Source organism: Crocodylus siamensis, chromosome 7, assembly GCF_052110815.1.
Source record: "Crocodylus siamensis isolate JL-2025a chromosome 7, ASM5211081v1, whole genome shotgun sequence".
NCBI classification, from domain to species: Eukaryota; Metazoa; Chordata; order Crocodylia; family Crocodylidae; genus Crocodylus; species Crocodylus siamensis.
Genome location: NC_143401.1, coordinates 84,833,454 through 84,857,483, shown reverse-complemented (window position 1 = coordinate 84,857,483; position 24,030 = coordinate 84,833,454). Strand labels below are relative to the sequence as shown.

Genomic DNA, 24,030 nt, shown 5'->3' with positions numbered 1-24,030 from the left:
GGGCAACTGTTCACCAGGGGAAAACTAGGAGTAATGGCCACAAACTCCTGGAAGATCATTGCAGGTTCAACATTAGGAAAAACTTCTTCACAGTCAGGGTGTTCAGACTGGAATAAGTTCCCTCCAGAGATGGTGCAGTCACCTACCCTGGAAGTCTTCAAGAGGAGACTGGACAGTCACCTCGCTGGGGTCACCGGACCCACAGTTATCTTTCCTGCTTGGTGCAAGGGGCTGGACCCGATGATCTTCTGAGGTTCCTTCCGGCCTTCCAATCTATGAATCTCTCTGCTCAGCAGCACTGTACCTAGACTCTTGGTGTCCCTGGGCAAACTTTTAGTATCAGCCCCCACTTGCCAGATTATGATAAGAATAATGAGACGACAACAACAAAATTACCACTTTTGGGGCCCCTTTCTGTCTGGGTCCCAGGCAGCCACCTGGTTTGCCCATGCCTGTGCCAGCGCTGCTGCTCATCCCTGCCACTTGGGGATCTGCCTGTCAAGTATATAACTCAGGTATCCCGCTTGTCCATAAAACAGTGGGTCATGAAACATAAAACCTTCAAGGCATTAGACCTCAGCAATTACATTCTTCTGATTAACACTCTGTTTCCCTCACTTCCAGTCTAGTATGGATTTTGGTGCTGTATGTAGTACTGCCGGATGCTGTACACAGGAACCCAAACGCTTCATATCTGAGAGATTAGAATACATCTAAATTGTATCTCACAAGTAGAGTTTATGAGATTAGCCGCTGAAATTATGCTGTTATGGAGGGCAAAATTCAAGATGGTGAATTTGATGCTTGCTGGCTTGATGTGCTAGGGCTAGAAACACTCCAGTGCAATTATGAGTCTGGTTTAAACCTATCTACTTTTCGGAAGAAGGGTTTTTAAACTAATACAAATATTTAAAACTTGGTATTTTTTCTCAGGATGATCTTGGTCACTATGACAGTGGCTTTTTCTTCTTGTGCCTCACTTTGCAAATTGCCCCCAGTGTGGCGGAGATGCCATGAAAGAAAAAAATATGAATAGGTCTTGGTGTGGTCTGACAAGTCCCTGGCCTGCCATTGGTAGTACATAAACAGAGAGCTGGCACTGGATGTGTTGGTATAGCAGTGTCTTCACACACACAAGATTAAGGTTTGGAGCCTGATCCAAATCCATAGGGGTCAATAGTAGACGTCCCATTGAGTACAATGGGCCTTTTTGCCTACTCTCATGAGCAAAATAGGGCCAGGAAGAGCCAGGTTCTTCATTCTGAGGTTTGCCACGTGCCTGCTTGGTGACATTGTTCAAATCTCTTCACTTGCCTGCAACCCCGTAGAATTGTCCTAATTATTGCCTCTTTTGTGTAAGTTCTATGAAAACTTTTAATGAAATGCCTCATAGAGGAGCGGGTTTTATTGCCAGTGTTGTTCGGAGAGAGACGGGGGTTAAAAGCACCTGGCAGAATCAACATTAGTAAAACATTTTTTTGGTGAAAATTTAATTTTGTCCCTGCAAACTTCATGATGTTGAAGGATGAGCCAGGTCTGTTGGTGAGTCTCATGTCTGGAGTTCCAAAAAACACACCATATGAAGAAAGGTTGGAAAAAACTTGTATTTTGTCAGTTTTCAGCTGTGTTAAGGGTTCTTATAAAGAGGACAGCAATAGACTCTTGTTCACAGGGGATAGCAGAAGAGGTAATGGTCTGAAGTTACAACACGGGAAATTAAGGCTGAGTATTAGAAAGAACATGCTCACTATGAAGACGGTTAAGCACTGGAACAGCTAGAACGGTTGTGGAAAATCCATCATCATTGGACAGTTTTAAGAGCAGGTTAGGCAAACACTTTAATGGGAAAGTTTAAACAAGAACGATCCTGCCTTGAGCAGGGGGTTGGACGAGATGAACTCATTGACATCCCAATTTTCATATAATTCTATGATTTCTTGCCACTACTAGGATGTGGTCACTTTTACAATAACAATTCATATCTTTCCATGTTCTTTCCTCCCCGCTTCTGACCCCATTCTTTTAAAATGACTTCACTCCGCATGCTTAAATTGCTATTACAGTAATTTGTCCTTTGCTTCAGGACAACAGATGATTGCACAAGGGATTAAGAGAGTCTGTGAGAGGTAACGTGGATACAGAGATTTCATGATTTTTGTACATACATAAGCGCAGGGTTTCATAGTTCATAATTTCATAGGGTGGCAAAGGCCTGCAGCAAGGCAGCAGCCCTGGACTTCAGGAGGGCAGCTTTCATTGAGCTAAAGAAACTAGTCAGTGAGGCACTGAGGTCCCGGTGGGGAGGGGAGTTGGGAGTCCAAGAAGAGTGGTCGTTCCTGAAGGGGACAATCCTCTAAGCCCAAAGGGACGTAATCCCAACATGGATCAAAGGGGACAAGAGTGCCCAAAAGCCCCCATGGCTCACCAAAAACATCCAGGAACGTCTCAAAGCTAAGAAGGAGGAGTACACCCAGTGGAAGGGAGGGGCTATCACCAGGGAGGACTATACCTCCATTGCTCAGGATTGTAGGGGGGCTGTTAGGAAGGCCAAGGTGGAGAAGGAACTGGGACTAGCGACCCGGATCAAGGTTAACAAGAAATCCATTATTAAATACATATTGGGTAAAAATAAGGTTTTGATAATGTGGGGTCTCTGCAGGACATGCTTGGAAATCTGGTGGTCTTGCCAGACGACAAAGCTAACCTATTTAACAATTTCTTTTCCTCCATTTTTCTGAGCAGAAACCAGGCCATCCCCCAAACCGGGATGCCCGATGGTCCCAGGGGAGGCACAGCCGGGCCCAGGGTCAGAGAGGACCTATTCAGGGAACTTCTGGTGGGACTAGACGTGTTCAAATCAGCAGGTCCTGACGATCTTCACTGCAGAGTGCTGAGGGAATTAGCAGAGGTCATTGCGGGACCCCTGGCACGGCTTTATGAGCACTCGTGGTGCTCTGGCGAGGTGCCAGAGGACTGGAAAAGGGCCAATGTGGTCCCCATTTTCAAAAAAGGGAGGAAGGAGGACCCAGGAAATTATAGGCCTGTTAGTCTTACCTCGGTCCTGGGGAAGCTCTTTGAGAGAATTAACCAGGAGCACATCTGTGAGGGGCCAGCAGGGGAGATTATACTTAGGGGCAACCAACATGGGTTCATTAGAGGCAGGTCCTGTCAGACCAACCTGGTGGCCTTCTATGACCAGGTCACAAAATCCTTGGACGCAGGTGTCGTGGTAGACATAGTCTTTCTGCACTTTAGGAAGGCCTTCGACACTGTCTGTCACCCCATTCTCGTCAAAAAATTAGGAGATTGTTGTGTCGATGCCTACACAGTCAGATGGGTCACAAATTGGCTGGAGAGCCACACCCAGAGAGTGGTGGTGGACGGGTCATTTTTGACCCAGAGGATGTGGGCAGTGGGGTCGCCCAGGCCTCGGTCCTCGGTCCCGCACTGTTCAACATCTTCATCAGTGATTTGGATGAGGGGGTGAAAAGCACCCTGTTCAAATTCACGGCTGACACTAAGGTGTGGGGAGAGGTGGGCATGCTAGAAGGGAGGGATGGGCTACAACTAGATCTGGACAGGTTACAGGGGTGGGTGGAGGAGAACAGGATGGGTTTCAATACAGACAAGTGCAAGGTGATGCACCTGGGGAAGAAGAACCAGCAGCATACCTACAGGCTGGGGAACTCCCTTCTCATCAGTGCAGAAGGGAGAAAAGGATCTTGGAGTCATTATCAATTGCAAGATGAACGTGGGCCACCAATGTGGGAACGCGGTCAGGAAGGCCAACTGCACCTTGCCGTGCATCCACAGATGCATCACGAGCAGATCCAAGGAGGTGATCCTCCCCCTCTATGCGGCACTGGTCAGGCCGCAGCTGGAGTACTGCATCCAGTTCTGGGCGCCGCACTTCAGGAGGGATGTGGACAACATGGGGAGGGTCCAGAGGAGGGCCACTCACATGATCAGGGGGCAGCAGGGCAGGCCCTACGAGGAGAGACTAAGGGACCTGAACCTGTTCAGCCTCCACAAGAGAAGGCTGACGGGGGATCTGGTGGCCGTCTATAACCTTACCAAGGGAGACCAGCAGGCAATGGGAGAGTCCCTGTTCCCCCGAGCACTACTGGGAGTAAAAAGGAATAACGGCCATAAGTTGACGGAGAGGAGATTCAGGCTAGATATCAGGAGGCGCTAGTTCACGGTCAGGGCGGCTAGGATCTGGAACCAACTTCCAAGAGAAGTGGTGCTGGCTCCTACTGTGGGGGTTGTTAAGAGGAGGCTGGATGAACACCTCGCCAGGGTCGTTTGACCCCAGTACTCTTTCCTGCCATGGCAGGGGGTCAGACTTGATGATCTGCCCAGGTCCCTTCCGACCCTACCAACTATGAAACTCCAGAGCAAAGAGCTAGTGTTTGAAAGCCTGGTGCATATTCAAGTCCTGTTGCTAGATGGCAGCCTCGTTCCTTATGCAAACAGACTTTGTGCACATTACATGGCCACAGTCTGTCTGCAAATGCTGTTACATAGGCCAGCAATATAGAATGAAGCCTGCATCGCGGGAGCTGGGGGATTATTTTGCAGGACTCAAAACTCAATTGAAATGTCAATCTAGCTTGAAGAGATGGACTTCATTGGGTTAATTCTATATTAAAGTGTGTGAGGGGAAGCGGGGAAAGTGGCTCTCATTTGGGGTATGTTCCATGTAGATAATACAGGCAAAGACCTTTCTGGCATCCAAAACATTTGCAGCTTTATCCTGACATTTTACATGTATAGTATTTAGGGCAGAAATCTGCTCTTCTGGAGGCAGGATGAAGTTGGGTGTGTTGCTGCAGCATTTGATGGCTGTAGACCTGGGAGCCCACCCTCGCTGGGGATGACTCATCAGTTATAATAGCTCATAATCCAGCACTCTGGTAAGCTGCCCTTTTTTCTTTATTCCAGTGATGCATTTGTGCCTTTGTACTTAGCACCGTCTCAGCGTTTCATTTATAAACCCCTCTTTTCCCATAAATGAAAGATGGCTGCTGGCCCTGCTTCTCCTCTCATCCAGCGGTCATAAAAAAGTGGTTTTATGAGGGCTTCTAAGGTTTTTCTGACCCGTTCAGAAAGAAAAACACCTTCTTTTTTTTTTTTAAACAGCCTGTGAAGCAATTTGAAGATTTTGAATGTTTTCCCTCTGTTTATACCTTTTATTATTCCCAAGATTGAATATCTCCCCACATGACTCAGGTCATTCTTTCCCCAGAAAACATTAAGCCAGTCCCTTCCTTCCTTTGCCAAGAGGGAGCGTATATGTGCCTGGGGCCTGATCCTGTACTACTGGTGTCAGAGTGAGTAGGAGACAGCCCTAATCACATGAAATGAAGCAGATAATTGGTGAAGAAAAGGAGCCCACAGGCCCACCCTCCCTCGCTCCCCTGCATGAACATCTGAGGCCGTGGGAGTAGCTACAACAAGGAGGTACAGTGCCCTAGGCAGCGTACTCTTCTTCCTGGGAACAGAGCAGATTGCCATCCCTGGGGGGAAAACAGGGAAGGAGAAAAGCTCCTGAAGCTGCGGGAGGTTGGCTCTGGAACAAATGGGGATAAAAGAGTCATGGATGAATTTAGACTGGAAATTTAGACAATGGCTTTTAATCATCAGAACAGTGAGGATCTGGAGCAGCCTCATAGTAGGAACATTGGGAAGGGAATGGGAAGGGGTAAAGGGCTAAAACCTAGCTAGTTTTACATTGAAGCTTGATACATTTATGAGGGGATAATGTGGGGGTTGTCTGCGATATCAAGGGTCTGGAGTCAAGGAGCCAAAAGATCTCTTCCTGCCCTATGTCCCTAACCAGCACATCTGTGCTGCTTGTGCATCACTCTGGAGTGCTGTGGAGAAGTGTGACCTACCCACACCCTCCTGCTCTTCATAGGGAAATGAGAGGGTGAAGCTGTGTTAACACCCTCTCTTTCCTTCTCTGCCCCCTCATCTCAAACAACTGCCCTCTTTATCTCTGTCTACAGATAGATGCAGCCACAGAGGTGTCCTCAGCAAGGTTTCTTCTCCCCGTGTCTGGGTTTGGCACATGTGGACAGTCCATTTCTAGGCCATGCTCTCAGGAGTGCTGTGGAAGCAATGTGGATATGCCCACAGCAAATGCGGTTTGAAACAGCTGTAGGGTCTTGACTTCTACCTGCTCCCCTCAGGCCCTTCCTTTTGATGTGAGAGGAAGGAGAGAACGACATCCCTAGGGAAGAGCAGAGCTTGGCCAATGTGCTGAATGCTGTAGCTTGGTCAGCCATGTAAATGGATGGCGCTCCACAGCTGTGAAGCCTTCGCTACATTTGAACCACTCCTATGCCTTTTGCCCCTCTCCTTTCACCAAGACCTTTATGACAGATAGAAGGAAAAGACAGATTTTAAAGCAGGCCCCACATGTGCTTTGTTCCAACCTTGTTCTATGTAAGTAAGACGGGAAATAATCAGAGGTGGCGAATAAGCCACATATAACCTCCAGCCTTTCTAGGGATTTTGCAGTCAACTGATTGGAGCAGGTCCAAACTGTGTAGGAGGAATGAAAACAGATCCTCCCGCCCCTCCAGGCACATAGAGGTGAGCTATGGAGAGGTGCTTTGTGTTTACCTCACTTCAAGGACATCTTTCCATAGCTGGGAGGGAGAGGAAAGAAAAAAAAAAACCATTTCTGACATATATTTTCCCAATGTTAAATATGACATTCATGCAGGCTGGTTCATGCCTTGGCACCACGTGGGTGCATTTGTGCTGTTAAGACTTCAATGAGTATGTGTGCATGTGTTGTGTGTGCATACCTTCCCCGCTGCAATAGAGAGGCCAGAGAAACAACACTGTCTTCTTCCCCATAGAAGTAGAGCATCTAGAGCAGGGCTGGAATAACTCTAAAGGTGATGGTACAGAGCGGGCTTGTACTGTTTGCAACCTGGTTGGTTGGGGAGACTTCTTTTATACCTCTTCCGAAAGCTATACTTTTTTCCCCCTTAAAGTATATTAAAACATGCATACTAAGAGCCCAATCTGTGTTCTCTGTGTGGTTAAGTGTATATAGTCTTCTGAAAATCACCTTCCTGAAATCATTTACCATCGATTAATAGCCTAATCCTGGGAGGGGTCAGGTGCATTCAGGTTCTGTTGCTATTGGCAGGGATTTGTTTTGTGACAGAAAAAGCAGTTTGGGCAGTAAATAATGTTGCTTGTTCTGCTTTCATCAATGTCCTGTCTAGATCCCAAATTTCCCACTCTGCACAGCTGAAAGAGATGTCTGGGACCTTGCAGGTAAGTTTTCCAACAGGCCTTGAACAGAAATGGTCAAGCAGTGTGCAGTTAATCCTTGTCAGGAGTCTCAGCCCAATACTAAGGCAGGAGAAAATCCAGAGTGCAAACTCTTCTGATGCTCACACTGCTGCTTTGACACAGAACTAGTATCACAAAGAACTAACCCCAATGCCTCAAGTCATCCCAAGACAGAGTACTGGTTCACATTTAAAAAAGATCTTGGAAGACTATGTGTAACCTGTTCACACCTACCTTATTGATATATTTTAAAGTTCTAAATTCCTCCTCCTGCTTTGTTCCCTAATCAGGTGGAAAAAACATTTATCATAACATTTTCCTAATGCCAGATTAATTATTTCTTAAATACAATTGTTAATTTTCCCCCCAAGATCAGAAAATGCCTATGTTTTAAGAAGTCTGTTAGTCTTAATACTCACAATCAAATTTTTCTGGTCATTAGGAATATGATTGGGCTTGCAGTAGGATCAGCATACCTACAAATGCAGAGTAGTGCTTACATCTTAGGGCAAGTTATTTATTTGTTGGGATTGTCTCAGAAGGATTTGATTAATGCAAATAGTCAAGGGGGTTATTGAATGAAATTAATTTGCTTCTGCTCTTTTCATTCCTTTGACCTCTGTGGCATTAGTGTCTGGTATACACAGGTGCAGGGAAGATCAGAATCGTGCTAACACATGGCACCTGTCCCACACAGCAGATATGTTCAGATACACAGACATGACTTTGGGGAGGGCTCAGGTTGGGTAGCCTTCAGCAAATTTCCTGGATTAAATGTTGCTGTTAGTAACCCCCCTGAAGTTGGACTGGATGATCTCTTGAGGCCCCTTCCTGCCCCATGTTTCTATGTTTGTATGAGGGTTGGCAATCCAAATAGTGCAGGCCTGTGTTGGTGCAGGAGAACCTCTCTGAAATGAAGCTGCAGGCGGTGAAGCGGACTTGCCTGCATTCATCATCAGTAAAATGCAGGAAGTAAACAGGCAGCCTAAAGAGTGAAAAGTCAATTGATTTGCTTTTTTATTACCAAAAAAAAAAAAAGAGGATCATCTTGCAGGCCACAAATAAGAGGCAAGGCTTTTTTGGGCAATGTCTTTTACTGGACCAACTGCAGAGTTGGAAGTAGGGTTGCCAACCCTCCCGGGGGTCTGCCAGAATCAGCATCGATCTCCCGGTGACAACTGAAAGCAATCCAGGAGATTGATGTTGCGAGCAGGTTGAACAGTACAATGAATTACATTATGTCATGTTGGAAAAAAAAAAACCTTCAGTTGGGAGAGCTTTCAGGCCACCCAAATTGCCTTTGCCATTGGTGACGCGTAGGAGGTGCATGTGTGGGCACATGAACCCCCTGAGCATGGTGGTGCACCCCCTACAAAAAGGCGCCATTGATACTGCTGGTGGTGCTTGGGGGTGGTCGCCACTTGCCACCGACACGGCCGGCGGGATCGGCGGGGGGTCTGCGATCGCCACTGGCCACCGGTGATGCTGCCGGCGGCATCTGCAGGTGGTCGCCAACCGCTGGCTGGGGCTTACACCACCAGCATCGTGGACACCTGCGGGAGCTCCCCCCTTGCCGCTGCCACGCTCCCACCCTTGACATTCACGCCTCTCGCGTGGCCCTCGAGTGCACCCCAGCTCCGGCATGACACGCCATTGGGGCAGCACCGCAGAAGGCAGCCGGTTGAACGCAGGGTTTCCCAAATGAACAGGTGGCGCCACTGAACTTTGCCATGGGCGCGAGGGTGGGGAACGCCTTCTAGACAAAAAGAAAAATGTCCATAAATACCAGCTTGCCTTGGACTGGAAACGGTTGAGAAACACTGGTTTGTACAAATGGGCTTTCAGCGGAGAGGTGCCCAGCGCCCATCCCCTGGGCTCAAGCAGAGGGGCGCTGCGGGTGCTCGCCCTGACCCGTGCCCAAACTCCCCTGGACTTCAGCACTGCCCGCACCCCGCAGGGCGGACTACAAGTCCCAGCGTGCCCCGCGGCCGCGCCAGCTGTGCAGGCGGGCGCCTGCGCAGTGCGGCCCCTCGCCCCACACCCCGGGGCCGGGGGAGGGAAGGAGAGAGCCGCCGCCGCCGCCTGTGCGAGCCGAGCCGAGCCGAGCCGAGCCCCCCGCCAAGGCTGGACCATGCGCTAGGGCGGGAGGCTGCGCATCGCCCCGCTGCGGAGCCGCCGCCAGCCCGAGCCCAGCCTGCTGCGGTGCCGCTGCCGCCCGCCCGTCCATGGAGCTGGAAAACATCGTGGCCAACACCGTCCTGCTGAAAGCCAGGGAAGGTAGGAGCCGCCGGGCGGGGGATGCTCGCGGGGTCCCTCCCTCCCTCCCTCCCCGCGCTTGTCTCCGCAGAGCGGCACCTGCGCAACATCTGGCGGGGGGGGGGGGGCGCAACATCTGGCGGGCGCGGGGAAGGGACCCTGCCGCGTCCTCCCTGCGCCGCGCGCCCGGGGGGCTTCTGCAGCCTCTCTCCGCTGTGGCTTTGGGAGGGGATTTAGGAGCCCCATCCCGGTCCAGCAGGGCCCACCCTCCTGCTGGGATGCGGAATGACCATTTTTCTTCTCCTTCTCATTATTATGTCCCCGTTCACGTCTCCACGGGTCCCTTTTGCTCTCAGATTTAGGCACCTAGGTGAGGAAGCTGCGTTGCCCCCCTCCTTGGAAACCATTTCGGCAGAGATTTGTCACCGGCGGGAGCTGGCAGGTCTGGCGAGGAGCGAGAGAGGAAATGGACAGGTCTAGATGGGGGTTGAGTGGGATAAAATAGGTAGGTCCGAGGTCATTTTGGGCTTCTAGAAACAGTCGATAAGAACAAACGCTGGCGGCACGGTGAAAATGGCAGGGTTATCTCGCTGCCGCCTTTGCAGCAGCTGGAGTTGTTGGAGACCGGGACTGGTTTTATATGCAGCTCAGGTCATATGCAGCTGGGAAATTCCTTTCCTACTGTCTTACGCTATTATGAAAATTATGGGCAGAGAGGGGACAAAAAAATCCCAATCCTAGCCTTCTCCATGAGAGAATTAAACTGCAGCCCCTGGATCAAACCTTTTGCATGAGCACCGAGAGGGGAAAAAATGTCAGCACTGCATAGTGACATTGATGTAACTCACGGGCACTGAATTTGTGTGGCTTAGTGCAAGAGTGAAGTTTTGAGGAATAGATTCAAAATATAGCAAGTTCAAAGACTGTAACTTTTAGTTGGCCAGTTGGATTATAACTTTCTAAATCCCAGTGGAATAATATTACGTGCTCTTCGTATAATACGGTTTGGTTGACAGTTGTGGTCATCAATACAGTCCCATTTCAGATGGACAGTGACTTTACTAATACTTCAAAAGGACCAGTATTAATGGTTGCTTTTTAATAAATGAACTTATTGTGTGATTTTTTTCCCCCCCACCCAAAGAATTTGCAATATGCTGCTTTACTGAACAGCCTTTTCTACCCTCATCAACAAAGTAACCATAATATTAAGAGAGAGTTTATTAAACAAATCTATCATCTGGAAAACATGTAGCCCCCCAAACATGTTTTACCTCCTCCATTACAAGTGTTCAACACCTACAAACGTTGTTGGACACGCTTTCATTAATTTGAAAGTAAATCCTTTGCAAAGATTTTTCTTTTTAAACTAAAAACAGAATAAAAGGTCAATACAAAACTGGCTCCTCCACACTGCAAAAAAATATGCTGTGCATTTCAGTGTCAGGATTTCAAGAGGTTATTACAAGCACCAGGAAGGAAAGTATTTCACAATTTAGGAATTCTCTGAAGCAATTGCAGATGAATGAGATGCTTCAGATTTAATATTGCTATATATATATTTTAGTAATGCTTAGTGACTTGAGAGATTTTTGCATCTGAAACTGAATTTGCAAACTCTGGCATTGATCCTGTGTGCTTTTATGAATGAGCTTAATATTACCACTGTGGTGGCATAGTTAAGAAACACGCCTACATCTTTTGGGGGTTAGGGCCTTTACTGGTTCCTGTCATGACATGAGTGAAGGCTGTATTCACTGAAACAATAGGGGGATTTTGAATATTTGAAAATACAGGAATTCTGGCAGATCAGGAACAGGTCAAGGAGCTGGAAATTAATCTATGAATTAAATAATGCGGTTTGGTCAATATGTTTTGAGAAGCAACCTAGCATAAGCATGGGGTCCATCCATCTCTCTCTCAAGCTGATGGAGTTTTGTCTGCCATTTTACTATTGGAAGCAGAGATTTCAAGCTAGTTTTAAAGCAAGGTTTCCACAAGGCTGCAATGTGAAGTCCAATAATAAGGACTTTTGTACGGGCTTTGAAAGTCAAGCTAAGTGAATTCTGAAAATATTTTCCAGGTAAAAAATCGTCCATTTTAAATAACCAATTTAAATTGGTTTAAAATTTGTAACAAATTTGCTTTGGCCTTGCGCATGGTCCCTTTGGCCTTTATGCAAGCTCGTTTGCGATTGAATGGTTCTAGAGTACCTGCCAAGAGGAAGTGACTTTTCAGCTGAAAGACTCCTAGACGGCAGATACTCAGTTTTACTTAGACAGTCACTCGGACCAAGAACTTGATGGTTATAATAAGCATCACACTCCTTTGTACAGGGAATGGAGCCAATGCCATGTGTTTTTGTGTGTCCTGTCATTAATCAACTAACACAGCTCAAATGTCAAGGCAGTGATGAAACACAACTTGCACACAGATGCTGACTAATTCATGCAAAGTATAAATCCCAGAAAATTTTGATGCGTTTGCATTGATTTCAAGGGCAAAAATCAACTGTATGTATTATTTCTTGTAAAATATGCTGTAACCAGAAGTCTGTCCTGCTTGAACGTTTTTAAAGCAGTTTGACCATCAATTTCTCTCTCTCAGAAATATAATCTAAACATTTTCCTCAATTACCTTCTTGTTTCTTACATGGGAAATCATATTGGACAAGCAGCCAAGCTCTATTAGGTTTTAATAAAAAATACAAGGGGTTTAATTAAAAAGAAAGTAATAATATGGAGAACAAGATAGCTGTTTGGGGCTGTTTTATTGCATCTGAAAAAGAAGCAGAGCAGGAGCAAAGATGCAGTTTTGGAGATAAAGGGGAGATCTAAATAAAACATGTAGTCTTTTCAAATCATGGAAAGCCAGCATACATAAAACATACTTACCCAGACTTTTAACATAACTGCATGACAGAGAGGCCTTGATGTGTCAAAAACTCCAGGTACAGGGTAAGAAAAAGTGGCCATCAAGCAGCAGGGAAGTAGACTAGAAATGAGTACCTCTGAGGGACATCTGTCACCCGTTTAATCCTTTTCTCTCCTTCCCATTGGCAAATACTTGTCAAACTCCCCCCTCCCCTGCAAACTGCCCCCACCAACCCCTTCTGCCCCCCAAAACAAAAGAGATAATTGGAAAAATATCCCTTCATATTTGTCCACTATAGAAACTGGAACAGATGTTACTTTCAGTACTATATGCATCCGTTTCATTGGCCTCGGAAAGAGTGGCTAATAAACGTTTAAACATGCATTCAACCATGATGCACACAAAGGCAACTTTTAGCCTGGAAAACTATTATGATGACAGAAGCCCTGGGGTAGAAAAATCATGGTTCACATTGCATGGAGATAAGCATATTTTGCTCGTGAAGGGCTTGACTCTCTTCTGGCAAAATTCCTATGGGAAGTAGATTGGTCCCAGAACAAGAGGGGGTGTGAGTGTGTGTGGGGGGGTATGGGGGTAAGGGACTATATTGTGGATAGTCACTTCTTCCCATAGTGCTAGTATTTCAGGGGTACGTCATATATTCCTTTATGAAAGTGAAAATGTAAGACTGTGGAAGGCAACCCATAGCAAGCTTTGTTAAATGCAAATCATAGGGTTAAAATGGAAGGTGTCACTGAGCCTAGATGTATGTTAAAGGGAGGTCAGAGACCTATGTTTATTAATTTAGGCTCAAAATGATGGGTAGTTCAAAGATTAAACCCCCTTACAGAACATGATATGCATTTTTTTTTTTTTAAATCATATTTTTTTTTTGAATGAAAGCATCCTCATCTATTGGCTGAACATGAACAACGTTTCATGTTTGTGAGTGCACTAGAATATGAAATTGGCCGGGACAGATTTATTTCACATCACTGGTTTTCTTTGCATCTCGCTCTCTTTAGACAATTGGATTAAAGGGTAAAAAATGAATTAGATTGTTTTTAGCTGTTTCTGTTGTTTAACTCAATATTTATAAGGTAAGAAATGTTATTTAAATATATTTTATTTGCATAAAGCCTTTTTAAATAACTGTGATGGAGAATAAATCTATGCATTTTTGTTTCCCTGGTCCAGTGCGTTGAAATAATAAAGAAACATTGGTATTGCTATATACTTGAAAACATGGAGTCAGGGCCCTTCCCAGAAGTCATTGAATAACTGGGGCTAGAAGGGATCTCAAGAGGTCATCTAGTCCACCCCTGTGCTCAAGACAGAACCATCCCCATCTAAAGCATCCTATACCTGTGTAGGACACCTTCCATTTTAACCCTGTGATTTGCATCCTAACCTGTTTGAACTGCACTAATAACCCTTTCTCTCAGTTAACAGGCACAATGCCCAAACACAGCCAAGAGCACCTTAACTTGCTCCACAGGTAAAGCAGGGAGATGAAATGCTACTAAAAATTGCGAGCCATTTAAAAATAAAATACAATTTGAATTTTTTTTATTTGCCTTCTGTCTTTTTGAGGCATCCATTCACATTTCCAGCCTCTGCTTCTGCACCACAAGAGCTAGGAAAGAAGATAGAGGTTCTTGCATAAATGCAGAACTTCAGGACCTGGGGCTTTGAGAAAAACCCCAAAGATCGGGAGACTTTCAATGAAATCACATGCTGGCAACACACAGAAATAAACAAGCAGTCCTGCAGCCGAACTTTATCTGCAGTATGGTATGCCTGAACAGTGTGGTGGTTTTTTTTGTTTTTAATTAATATTGGAAAAGGTGGATACTGAATATAAGGGAGATTTGAACTAATAAATAAAAAAGAGGCAACAGAACAATGAAGTAGGTTATATGAAATTCCTTCTGGAAGTCGGGAGGATGTCCTGAAAAAAAGCCAACTCCAGTAAAGTCTCTAGATTTCTCCAGAAACTAGTTTCTTTGCTGTCAGAGCCAAAGTTGTATCTATATTGCTCTGTAAAATCTGAATCCCTAACTTCAGCCCTACATAACAAAACCTGTCTGAGGAATAGTTTGGTTTCCTGTATGGACTGTAAATCCTCAGACACATCCCACGGTCCTAGCAGAGATAAGTGACAAGCAGATAGTCTGCAAGTGACGAGACGGAGAGGGATTAGAGGTGGAGGAGGACTGTGCTAGTGGTGAAAGGGTAGCAGGAATGATGGGGGAAGGTGCCCATCTTCTGTCTGCCTTGCCTTTTCTCCATCTGGAAAGGACAGTATTGAGACAAATGGTGAAAGAGATGACCGTCCTTTGTTTCTGCTCTGTGAGAATGGAGAGTTTCAGAAACTTCTTGTGCCCAAGGATAGAGAGAGTAGAGCCAATAGAGACGGTGTCTCTTGTTTTTAGTTCTCTCATATGGCAACGGACTGAGGCCAGCAGCCTTTTGTGCTGGGGGCTGTACATATGCTTAGTGAGAGAGCGAGCCCTTACATTAACGACAGCAAACGGGTAGGGGATAGGAAGTTTTGTTACCTTCGTTTTTCAGATGGGGAACAAAGATAATTAAGTGACTTGCCCAGGATTACACAGGACATCTGTGGCAGAGCTAGGAATCGGACTCTTATGGCCCGGTCCAGTTCCTGCGACAAGACCATCCTGAAGGGAGGTGATATGGATATAGCCGTGACCTATGCTGGAAAACTGAATCTGGACCATCAGAAATGACGGGGGATCTGGAGTCCTTTAGTTTTAATTTGATCCATATTTGAGAGAAGGGCTATGGGGGTTAGACCCTAACATTTCCCCTCCTTTCCTTCCAAAGCTGAAGGATGTTTTCTTCAGGAAGACTTGATCTGATTTTCAGCACATCCCTCTGACGGTTTTGAAAACTAGGTTTAAGTCTCGCCGAGCGCTTGTGGTCATACAAAATGATGATTATAGCAAGCTTCGTGCAGGGGGCTCACTCCGATTCCCGCTCTCAGGAAGTGATGAGTCCTTCGATTCCCTTTGTCACGTTCCAGCTGGTTCCCAGCTGGAAGGCCCTTTTCTTGTCTGTTGTAAGGTTCTGCTTTTGTGTACAGGGATTCTCTTGAATAATATGACCTTGAAGTATATTCTTTATAAACTTGTGTTTAAAGAAAACATTTTTTTTTGGAGATAACTAAATTGCTCCCCACGGTTATTAGCTTTTAGAGGGGCCGGTCTGGAAGAGAAACTATTAATTTTCTCAAACACTGGGTTCCTAAAGAATGGTTACGCACAAACCCATCAAAACAAAAACACCCTGACCACTAAAAACAAACACAAATACAATTTTTGTCCCTCTTTAAGTTAGGACAGGGACACTAAAGGAAACCTATACTTATGCCACCCAAGGAGATCCTTTGATCACTAACTGGAAAGGAAGACCTCTCTTTTTCAGCTCCTCAGGTTGTTTGTGACCAGCGTACCCCGTTGCCTTAGAGAAAGCAAAAAAAAAAATATAATTGCGAAACCCGTCAGTCCTGAAACCTCATCCCGTGTGAGAGTTGCACCTTTCCTAATCAGCAAGATTCAGGTCCCTGGATCTTAAACAAGCATGGTCTTTATCCAAGAGCATAGCTATAGAACAAGGATGGCGGGGGAAAATAGGTAATAGAACAGTACAAAACATGTTCAGAAGAAGGGAAATTTCCTGGAGTGACAGACTGTAGCTGGCGGCAGTAGCTCACATAACTCTGCTTCTAATGGAACATTAACATACATGGGATTATTGTAATTTGACTTCAGTGGGTTTCTAAACCATTTGGGTTTCTAAACCATTTCAGCTGACTGTAGCATTTGATGTTCTCTCCTGCAACCTATGACTCACAATATTAAAAAAAAAAACAAAAAAAACCTAAGTGAAAACCGAGTTGTTTCTATAATATATAGAAATATATACATTATAGAAACAACTCAGTTTTCACTTTACACATTTTTTTGAGTACTATGAGTCATGGGTTGCAGGAGAGAACATCAGATGCTGCATTCAGCATAGAAATATAGTGAGAGGGAGGAAGCCACCATGTTACGAACCTCAACAGGTCTTTATTTGAATTGAAAGAGAAGATATTATTAGAGACAGTCATGACATAGGTAGAAGAATTCCCAGGATGGATCAGCAGTCATTTTAGAAACAGGTGCTCCAAATATAATAAATAAGAATAAATGAACTAGGCCACTTCTCTGCGGAGGGTTAAGATTATTTCCTGTAAAGCACATCACTATTTTTTATTCCAAAAAAATAAAAAAGGTTGTTGGTTTAGAATTTTTTTGTGATAATCCAATTTAGGTGAATCATGGAAACATTTAAAATACAAGCATTTAGGTTCACAGGGAGGATGAGCAAAAGCGTGCCAAGCAGCATGCTGGGAACATTGTGATGGCAGAACCCCTGCAGAATGAGATCTGTGCATTGTAGATGGGAGGTTTGAGACTTTATTTTCTGTCCCCTTCCTCTGCGTGGGGCAGCGATTGCCAGAAGAGGGACATAACATTTGCTCTGAGCCAAATTGTTTGGCATTATTTGTATTCTGGGGCTGCTTAGAGGCCGGCCTGAACCTAGAGGCTGCCCTTTCTTGCCCTCTTGTCCTTATGGCCTCCCCGTTACCGACTGGCTTATCCCACCGTGGTAGAAAGTTCGTCCTTGATATGATGGAGCACTCAGGTGATTCAGGATCTTTCCTGCCCCATATGGTAGGATCTGTATTGCTTTGTTGAAGGGGTTGTGTTCTTGATCTGTTTGACATGTATCGCTGCCAAGTTGTCCTTTGTCATTGGGCTATTACAATGCAATTGTCATCCAATTTGCTTGGTTTGTACAGATATTAAAAATTGTTAAGTACAGGGCAGTGATGGTCTGTCAGGTTATTAGCTCCTGATAATATATTGGCAGGCATTAGTTCATGGTATATAGCAGAAATGATGGAACAAACAGTAACTACAGAAGCTTGAATAGGACTCTGTGTCTGCTCCATTAACCGAATGCGATTACTTTCCTCAAGTGGAAAAGAATAAATCTTATGGAGGGAATGCTTATATTTGTATCGTCATGTGTTCCTTTTCAGAGAAGTTATTCAATTATCTTCATTTAAAAATGGAATTTACCGTATTTATCTGGGAAGCCAACATAAGTTTTGGGGTTGTAGCAATACTTTGCTTTTCTGTATTAAATAATTAAGAATCAGCTGAGAGACTTTTGGATAATGATTTTTTTTTTTTTTTTTTGAGGGAGATGGTCAGAGAAGGGTTTGTCTGTACGTTACCAGTCCATTGGTGCTGAGATCTAACTGCAGAGGCTGTGTTTGTAGGCGAGAAGGAGAGATCAGTATCCCCAGACTCAACCTGGGAATAAAAGAAACGAAGAAAAGTACCTCTCTGATCCAGCCCCTGCCACAGAGCTCCATGCTTTTGTCACCTGTAAATTGGATTACCGCAGTGCACCCATGCACTTTGAAAGCCACTGGGAAGTGACAGCTTGTGCAGAATGTAGCAACTCTTACTTAGCAGTGCTAGCCCCAGGGAGCATGTTATACCATGGCTCCAAGGCCTGCCCTGGCTATTTATCTGCTCCTGGGCACAGTACAGTAAGTTGTTGTTGGTCTTAAAAACCCTGCATAGACTGAATCCTAGCTCCTGGGAAGACTCTGTCTCTCTGGGCCACTCTGATAGTTCAGATCTGTTGGGGAGCCCTTGCTCTCATTGCCTAAAGATGATCATCTATTTTGGGATGGACCAAATACAGCTTGTAGGCTGGATCTGACCCGTAGGTAGGCACCCGCCAACTGCCTGAGATGCACTCCCCACCCTGGCCCTGGTCCGTATACACAGCTACCCAGCGGGGCTGCTCTTTGTGGCTGCAGCTGCTTGGGTACTGCTCAGTCTCCCTTGCCTCCAGTGGCTCCTCTTTTTGCACCTGCTGTGCCGCTCTGGGCAGCAGGTGACGTGGGAAAAGTGGGGATGTGCATTGGGTACCACCCAGCCAGGCCAGGAGGCAGCTCCAGCTCTTGGCCTCCTTCCACTGACTCTGCATGCCCAGCACAATGAGCAGCTGGGTCCATGGGAAGGGACGTGCTGGGAGTAGATCACAGATCTGCCCTGCAATCCTGGCCCCAGCTCCCCCACCTGTCAGTCCTCCTCCTCCCCTCCAGCCAGCAGCCCCATCCCAGCCACCCTACTTGTGTGAGTCTCAAGCCCGTCTCCATGGCTGGGCCCTGGGGCAGAGCCACTCAAGGAGTTTTGGTGAGCTGCTGTGGTCACAGAGGAGGGAGAAGTTGGTGACCAGGCGTGGGGAGGGGGCGGGGGGAAATCAGCGGGCCATGCGACTTGTAATAGCTCACCAAAACTCCCTAAGTGGCCTCCAGCCCAAATAATTGCCCATCCCTGCTCTATGTGATGACTGGATACTTGCAACGGAGGGCCTAAGGCCTAGATCCTGTCTTCAGATTTGCCAGTGCAAACCCATGCCAATACAGATGCTGGGATGGGGTCTAAAATTGACTCTTAAGATGTCTTATAAAGGGCTTCTGCATGAATAGACATGTCTGTGCTGCTCAAGGAGGATTACAACCCAGGCATTGTTGCCAGCCACAATAAAGTTACAGTGTAGGCACGGCCACTGCTCACCTCAAGGGAATTTTTCCTGATTTGACACTGGCCTAAGCCTAAGCACTTAAGCATGGGCCTGACTTTAAGTCAAAGTAGTGGCACTGAAAGCAGTGGGAAGACTCGGGCTTAGTGAATTCTGCCGAGGGTATTGTTGAATATGGCTTGGTGAGGCCCTGCCCAGCTGGCTTTCCCTGCCCTTCCTGCCTGTATGCTCCAAACCAAGAAATTTTTCCAGGGAAACTGCCCTGATCCATCCCCAGAACTTGCTTTTGGGCACTCTGGAGACTCATAATAGGCCCCACAAATGAATTAAAAAAACCCTAAAAGTCACATTCAGTTGCTTTCCATGTAGCATCTCATCCCCCCAAAAAAAATTGGTAAAGCTACTTCTATTATTGCTATCCATGAGATATTCTACTTCTATTTCCTGCCATTGCCAATGGGATCAGGGGCTATAATTCCTGTTCAAAGTAAGATTGCCACCCAAGAGAGAATTTTCAATTAAGCTATGTAGTATGTGGTACAGCAGTGAGTAGGAATCCACCAAGCATTTTTTTCAGGCAGGCATGTAACCTTACCAAAGCAAAGATGGTATAATCCTAATATTTCTTTAGGATACTATAGAATGTGAAATTAAATGAAAAGACCAGGGAAAGAGAGAACTCCACAGTTTGATTACACTGTGCCGAATTATCTTTGTAAGTATTTTTCTTGGTGGATTTAAAAATGCATACTGCTTTGTCTGAAAGGTTAGACTGGGAGCAAGTATCTAAGTAAATAGTCTTCAAATGAAAGTCTCACAGGGATAGTCAAGCATTTCTTGGAAATTTGGCCAGGATGCTAGTTGAACAGAAAGCACCAAATGCATTGAGAATAATGGACAGGCCTGGGAAGCCAGCAGAACTCAGGTAGTCATAACCCAGCTGCTGCTTTTTCATGTAATGTCTTTTCAATTTATTTGAAGAAGCTGACAAGGACGCTCGCTCAAGGAAGAAATGCCAGTTTGAAAGGAACACAAATACACGCCTGTAGTAAATAAACTGCCCTGGGTTGGAATAATGCAAATAATACTAATAAATCAGAGGCACTGTGTGCTCTAGGATGAAAAAAAAAATGGTGTTGTGACCAGAGTTATGCATGAGGTTTCCCTGTAAGAGACTCTTCAGCCCCAGAAATCCAATCCGGTGAATGCATTTAACCTTAAGCATACAAAAGGTTTCATCGACTTTGATGAGACCAATGCCCTGCTTAAAGCAAAGTATGTTTGTAGGTGAGCACAAGGATTGGGCCCGAAAGGATTAGTCTGGTCTTGCTGGCTTTGTTGCAGTCCTGCTGAAGTCAGTAGGTCGCTGGTGGAAGTAGAGTGACACTTGTCCTTCAGAACCGGATCTGGCAAAAGCCCAGTGTGTTGTATTGACTGTCCTCTCCCAACACAGGATTGCATTCAGCAGAACAAGTGTTCTCCAGTGCTGCTATCAGTGGCTCAGATAGTGGGTAGGAGACTGATTAGAGATGCACCTTATTGAACCAAATCAGAGATGCATAAGGTTTCATGAGCCTGAGCTCATCAAATGCCAACTACTCAGATAGTGGGTTGCCTCAAATAGTTCGTACTTCAAGGGAGAGTCTTTCACAGTCCAAGAGATCTCATTTTCCTTGATTATTCTGTCTGAATTTGCTGCTGCTCAGCTCCTTTTTATTCTACCCCACCCTGAAAGCTCTTCTTGCTCCCTAGAGCTCAGACCTTCCAGGTAAATGGCATCCCATTTCTCTCAGTTCATCAGCTTGGGTTCAACAGCTTTAGTTCTCCTCTTTCCAAGCTGTCCTTACTATCATTTTTTGTGTTTTTCTGTGAGTTTCTTTCAGTCAGTCAGGACCCTGGTAACAGGTGTTCTGCCCAGGGAAAAGCTTTGGTAGTACAAAGAGAATTGGCACTGCTCTTCAGGACGGTTTAGGAACTTAACCTCATTAACCTCCTGGGCCATCAAGTCCAGTCCTCAGTCAAACAAAAGCAACTGGCCATGTGAGCAGGAGAGAAGCCACCAGGTCAAGGAGGTAACCAGAAGATCTATGGGGGGAAAAAAATACTGAGCTAAGCAAAAAGGGCGGGGTTGTACTCTGCTGGTAAAGGAAGCAATATGATTGTTTGGGATATTGGAAAGAGAATTTCCTGAAACGTGCCTGTGACAGGTTGCCTTCCCCAGCGCCATCTTTTTGATTATCCGTGCCTCACGTGGGGTGCCCTTGGGGCCTGTTTTGTAATTCTTCATTCCCTCCCTAATCTCGCCTGCCACGTCTTGATGGAATTTTTTTTTTTTTTTTGAGCGGGAGACTGCCTATTATTCTGGGTATGTTGGGATCTCGCCTATTATGGCTTGACCCCTTGTTTCCTCTGGCTAGGCCTCCCTGTCTGAACCCACTAAACAGGGTTGGACCCTCACTGACGCTGGGGTCTGTGCTGCCAAAACTATACCCTCACTGATGCCAGGTACCCACTCCAAAGAGGTCCCAAAAATGAGGCCTCCTCCAACCCCTAATAGCCTCTCCCAAACCACCGGTCTTATTCAATAATCACACAAAAAATAATGATAATAAGTGTATGTGCTTAATCAACACAGTGTCAGCTTACATGAACTCTCTTTGAGTCTTGGCTCCGCACCGCTGGCTACAGTCTTGGTTGTGGATGCAGTGGTCACCTCTTAGGGGCTTCTGTAGCTTCCCCCTTCCTGCCGAGGACCGCTGCCCAAGCTTCCACCTGGAGCTCTCAGGGGGACTGCTTCCCGTTCAGCTGCTGACCTCCCTACTCCCATTCCACCCAGGGTTTTTATACTTCTGCCTCTTCCGGTCAGCTGACTAGCCATCCCAGTTCAGCAATTAACCCCTTCCTCACTAGCCCTCTGTGCCCAGAAGTTTCTGGCCTTATAGGGGTGCACCTTTTTGCCTCGTGACAGGGTTTGGGTTCCCTGTCACGCTGCCCGAGATAACAAGATAGACCATATGATGAATATGCAAGTTAGACACTCTCCAAAGAAGTGTCATTCCTACTTGCCGGTAGCACTATCCAAGGCCCATCTAAAATTGTTTGTGGGGCCAGTGTTCAGTTTATGCCCAGGTAAAGCTTTTGAACACACAACCCTGTGTACAATTAATTGTTGGGATGAAAAGGCTGACCAAGAAAACACCTGCTGATTTCCTATAAGAAATGGCACCCTCAAGAAAGCTCTGTTCTGATTTGCAAAGCTTAATACTAAAATCCTTAGTCAGATTCTGCACTTGGTGGCAGGCTTTGGGCATACGTGGTGGTAGTTTTCCCGGCAGAGAGTATTTTCTCCAAGCTGGGGAGTTTTGAGAAGTAATGAGAGGTTCTTTAATGTGTTTTTTTGGGGTTGATAAGTTTGCACTTACCTAAGTGGGAGGGGGTGGAGGGAATGGCACATCTCTTATTCTGGCTATTTTAATTACTGCAACAATAGCATAACCATCACGTTTGCATACCACAGCTTGCAGTGCTCTCAAATTTTAGTAGTAGTACCCATTGAAATCAGTTTGCCTAAAGACTGATGGCCGTGTGTGACTATATAGTTGGCTAGATGCAACACTTTGCTCCTACTCAGCAGTCTGCTGCTTGAATAGTTCACTGACATTGGGATTATTCATGGACTGTAGGGTACATGAGTAATGAAATTGTGCTATGGCTCTAAGAAAGCAATAGGGAAATAAAAAGAAATGCATATATTTTTATCAGCGACTGATGTCAGACCCCCATGTTGCAGCTTGTATAAACAAATTGGTAATTGGAAAGGTTAGAGTAAACAGAAGAGAACCTTAAAAATAACATGTCAAGTACTATGTAAATTAATTCTCTAAAATAAAACCAAATGTGGTATTTGTAGATTAGGTTGACGTGTTACATATACTTTGGAGTGGGATTGTTTGAAAGTATACGTGTACACATTTTTTTTTAATTGAATGTTTATCAATTGGGGGTGGGAGGATGTATAAGATTCAGCTATTCCACAAAAAAACTGAACTGGCTTAGAAGGTAAGGACAGATCTTGTTTTCTTCTGAGCTCTTAATTTTGAAGAGAGACTAACAGTTGGAGACACGGGTGCCAGGCCTTTTTGGCCCCCAGGTTGGTTAAGTGGTGCTGGGTTTGGCTGTGGGCCTGATCTAGCTCTCAGTGCTGGTCCCAGCCAGTGTCCAGTCCAGCCTCATGGAAATGGGCCAGCCAGGGCCCAAGGCAGCCGCATGACCCTGGCTCTGCACAGTTGCATGAGGCCCTAGCTGGGCCATTCCTTTGTGGCTGCACTGAGCAAGCCCTGGCTGGATCTAGCTGCATAAGAATAGGATCTCATCCCTGTGTGCAGGGCCAGCCTGGCCAGGGAGGATCAAGTGATGTAGGGTTTGGAAATGTGGCTGTGAGGAAACTGTAATAATGTTAATTCCAGATCCTTGGGGAGAGGCTGGATTACATGACTCCATGGACCTCATCTGGACCCTAGGTTGCAGGGTTATGTATCTGTGATTTGGGCTGGTTCAGTTTTTGAGTTAAACTCTTTCATGGGGGTCTCATATTTGGTCCTGGGAGGTTGATGCTTGGCTGTTCAAAAAATCTGCAGCGTATGAAATTTTACCTTTTTTGGGTATCCTTTCTATTAATTCTGTCTTTTTTTAATTGTAATTACAATTAGTAAGTCACCGTTACTCCTCCCTTTGCTTACTTTTGTCAGTGTGCTAATCCTGGTGATTTTCGGTAAACCTCTGATGACCTAATGCTGTCTTTCAGCAAATGTGTTTGAGAAGAGGCTGTGCTAAATTAATGAGCAAATCTCTGCACTCTGTCATCAGAAGGTGAACAAGACAGCTGGTTACGTTCAAGTGGCGGACAGAGTGGTCATCCTGTGGCGATAACTTAAGGTTAACTGA

The 24,030-nt window shown here is 45.6% G+C and overlaps 1 protein-coding gene across 3 annotated transcripts in view; it reads left to right on the top strand.

The window, feature by feature from the left end:
• The first annotated feature begins 9,358 nt into the window (after positions 1–9,358).
• GRK5 (G protein-coupled receptor kinase 5) overlaps positions 9,359–24,030 on the top strand; it is a 251,945-nt gene continuing 237,273 nt past the window's right edge. For all 3 annotated transcript variants that reach the window (XM_090056906.1, XM_090056909.1, XM_090056907.1), the window contains exon 1: positions 9,359–9,594. In XM_090056906.1, coding sequence (XP_089913032.1) covers positions 9,543–9,594 — 52 coding nt within the window. In that variant the 5' untranslated portion in view covers positions 9,359–9,542. The remainder of the gene's footprint in view (positions 9,595–24,030) is intronic.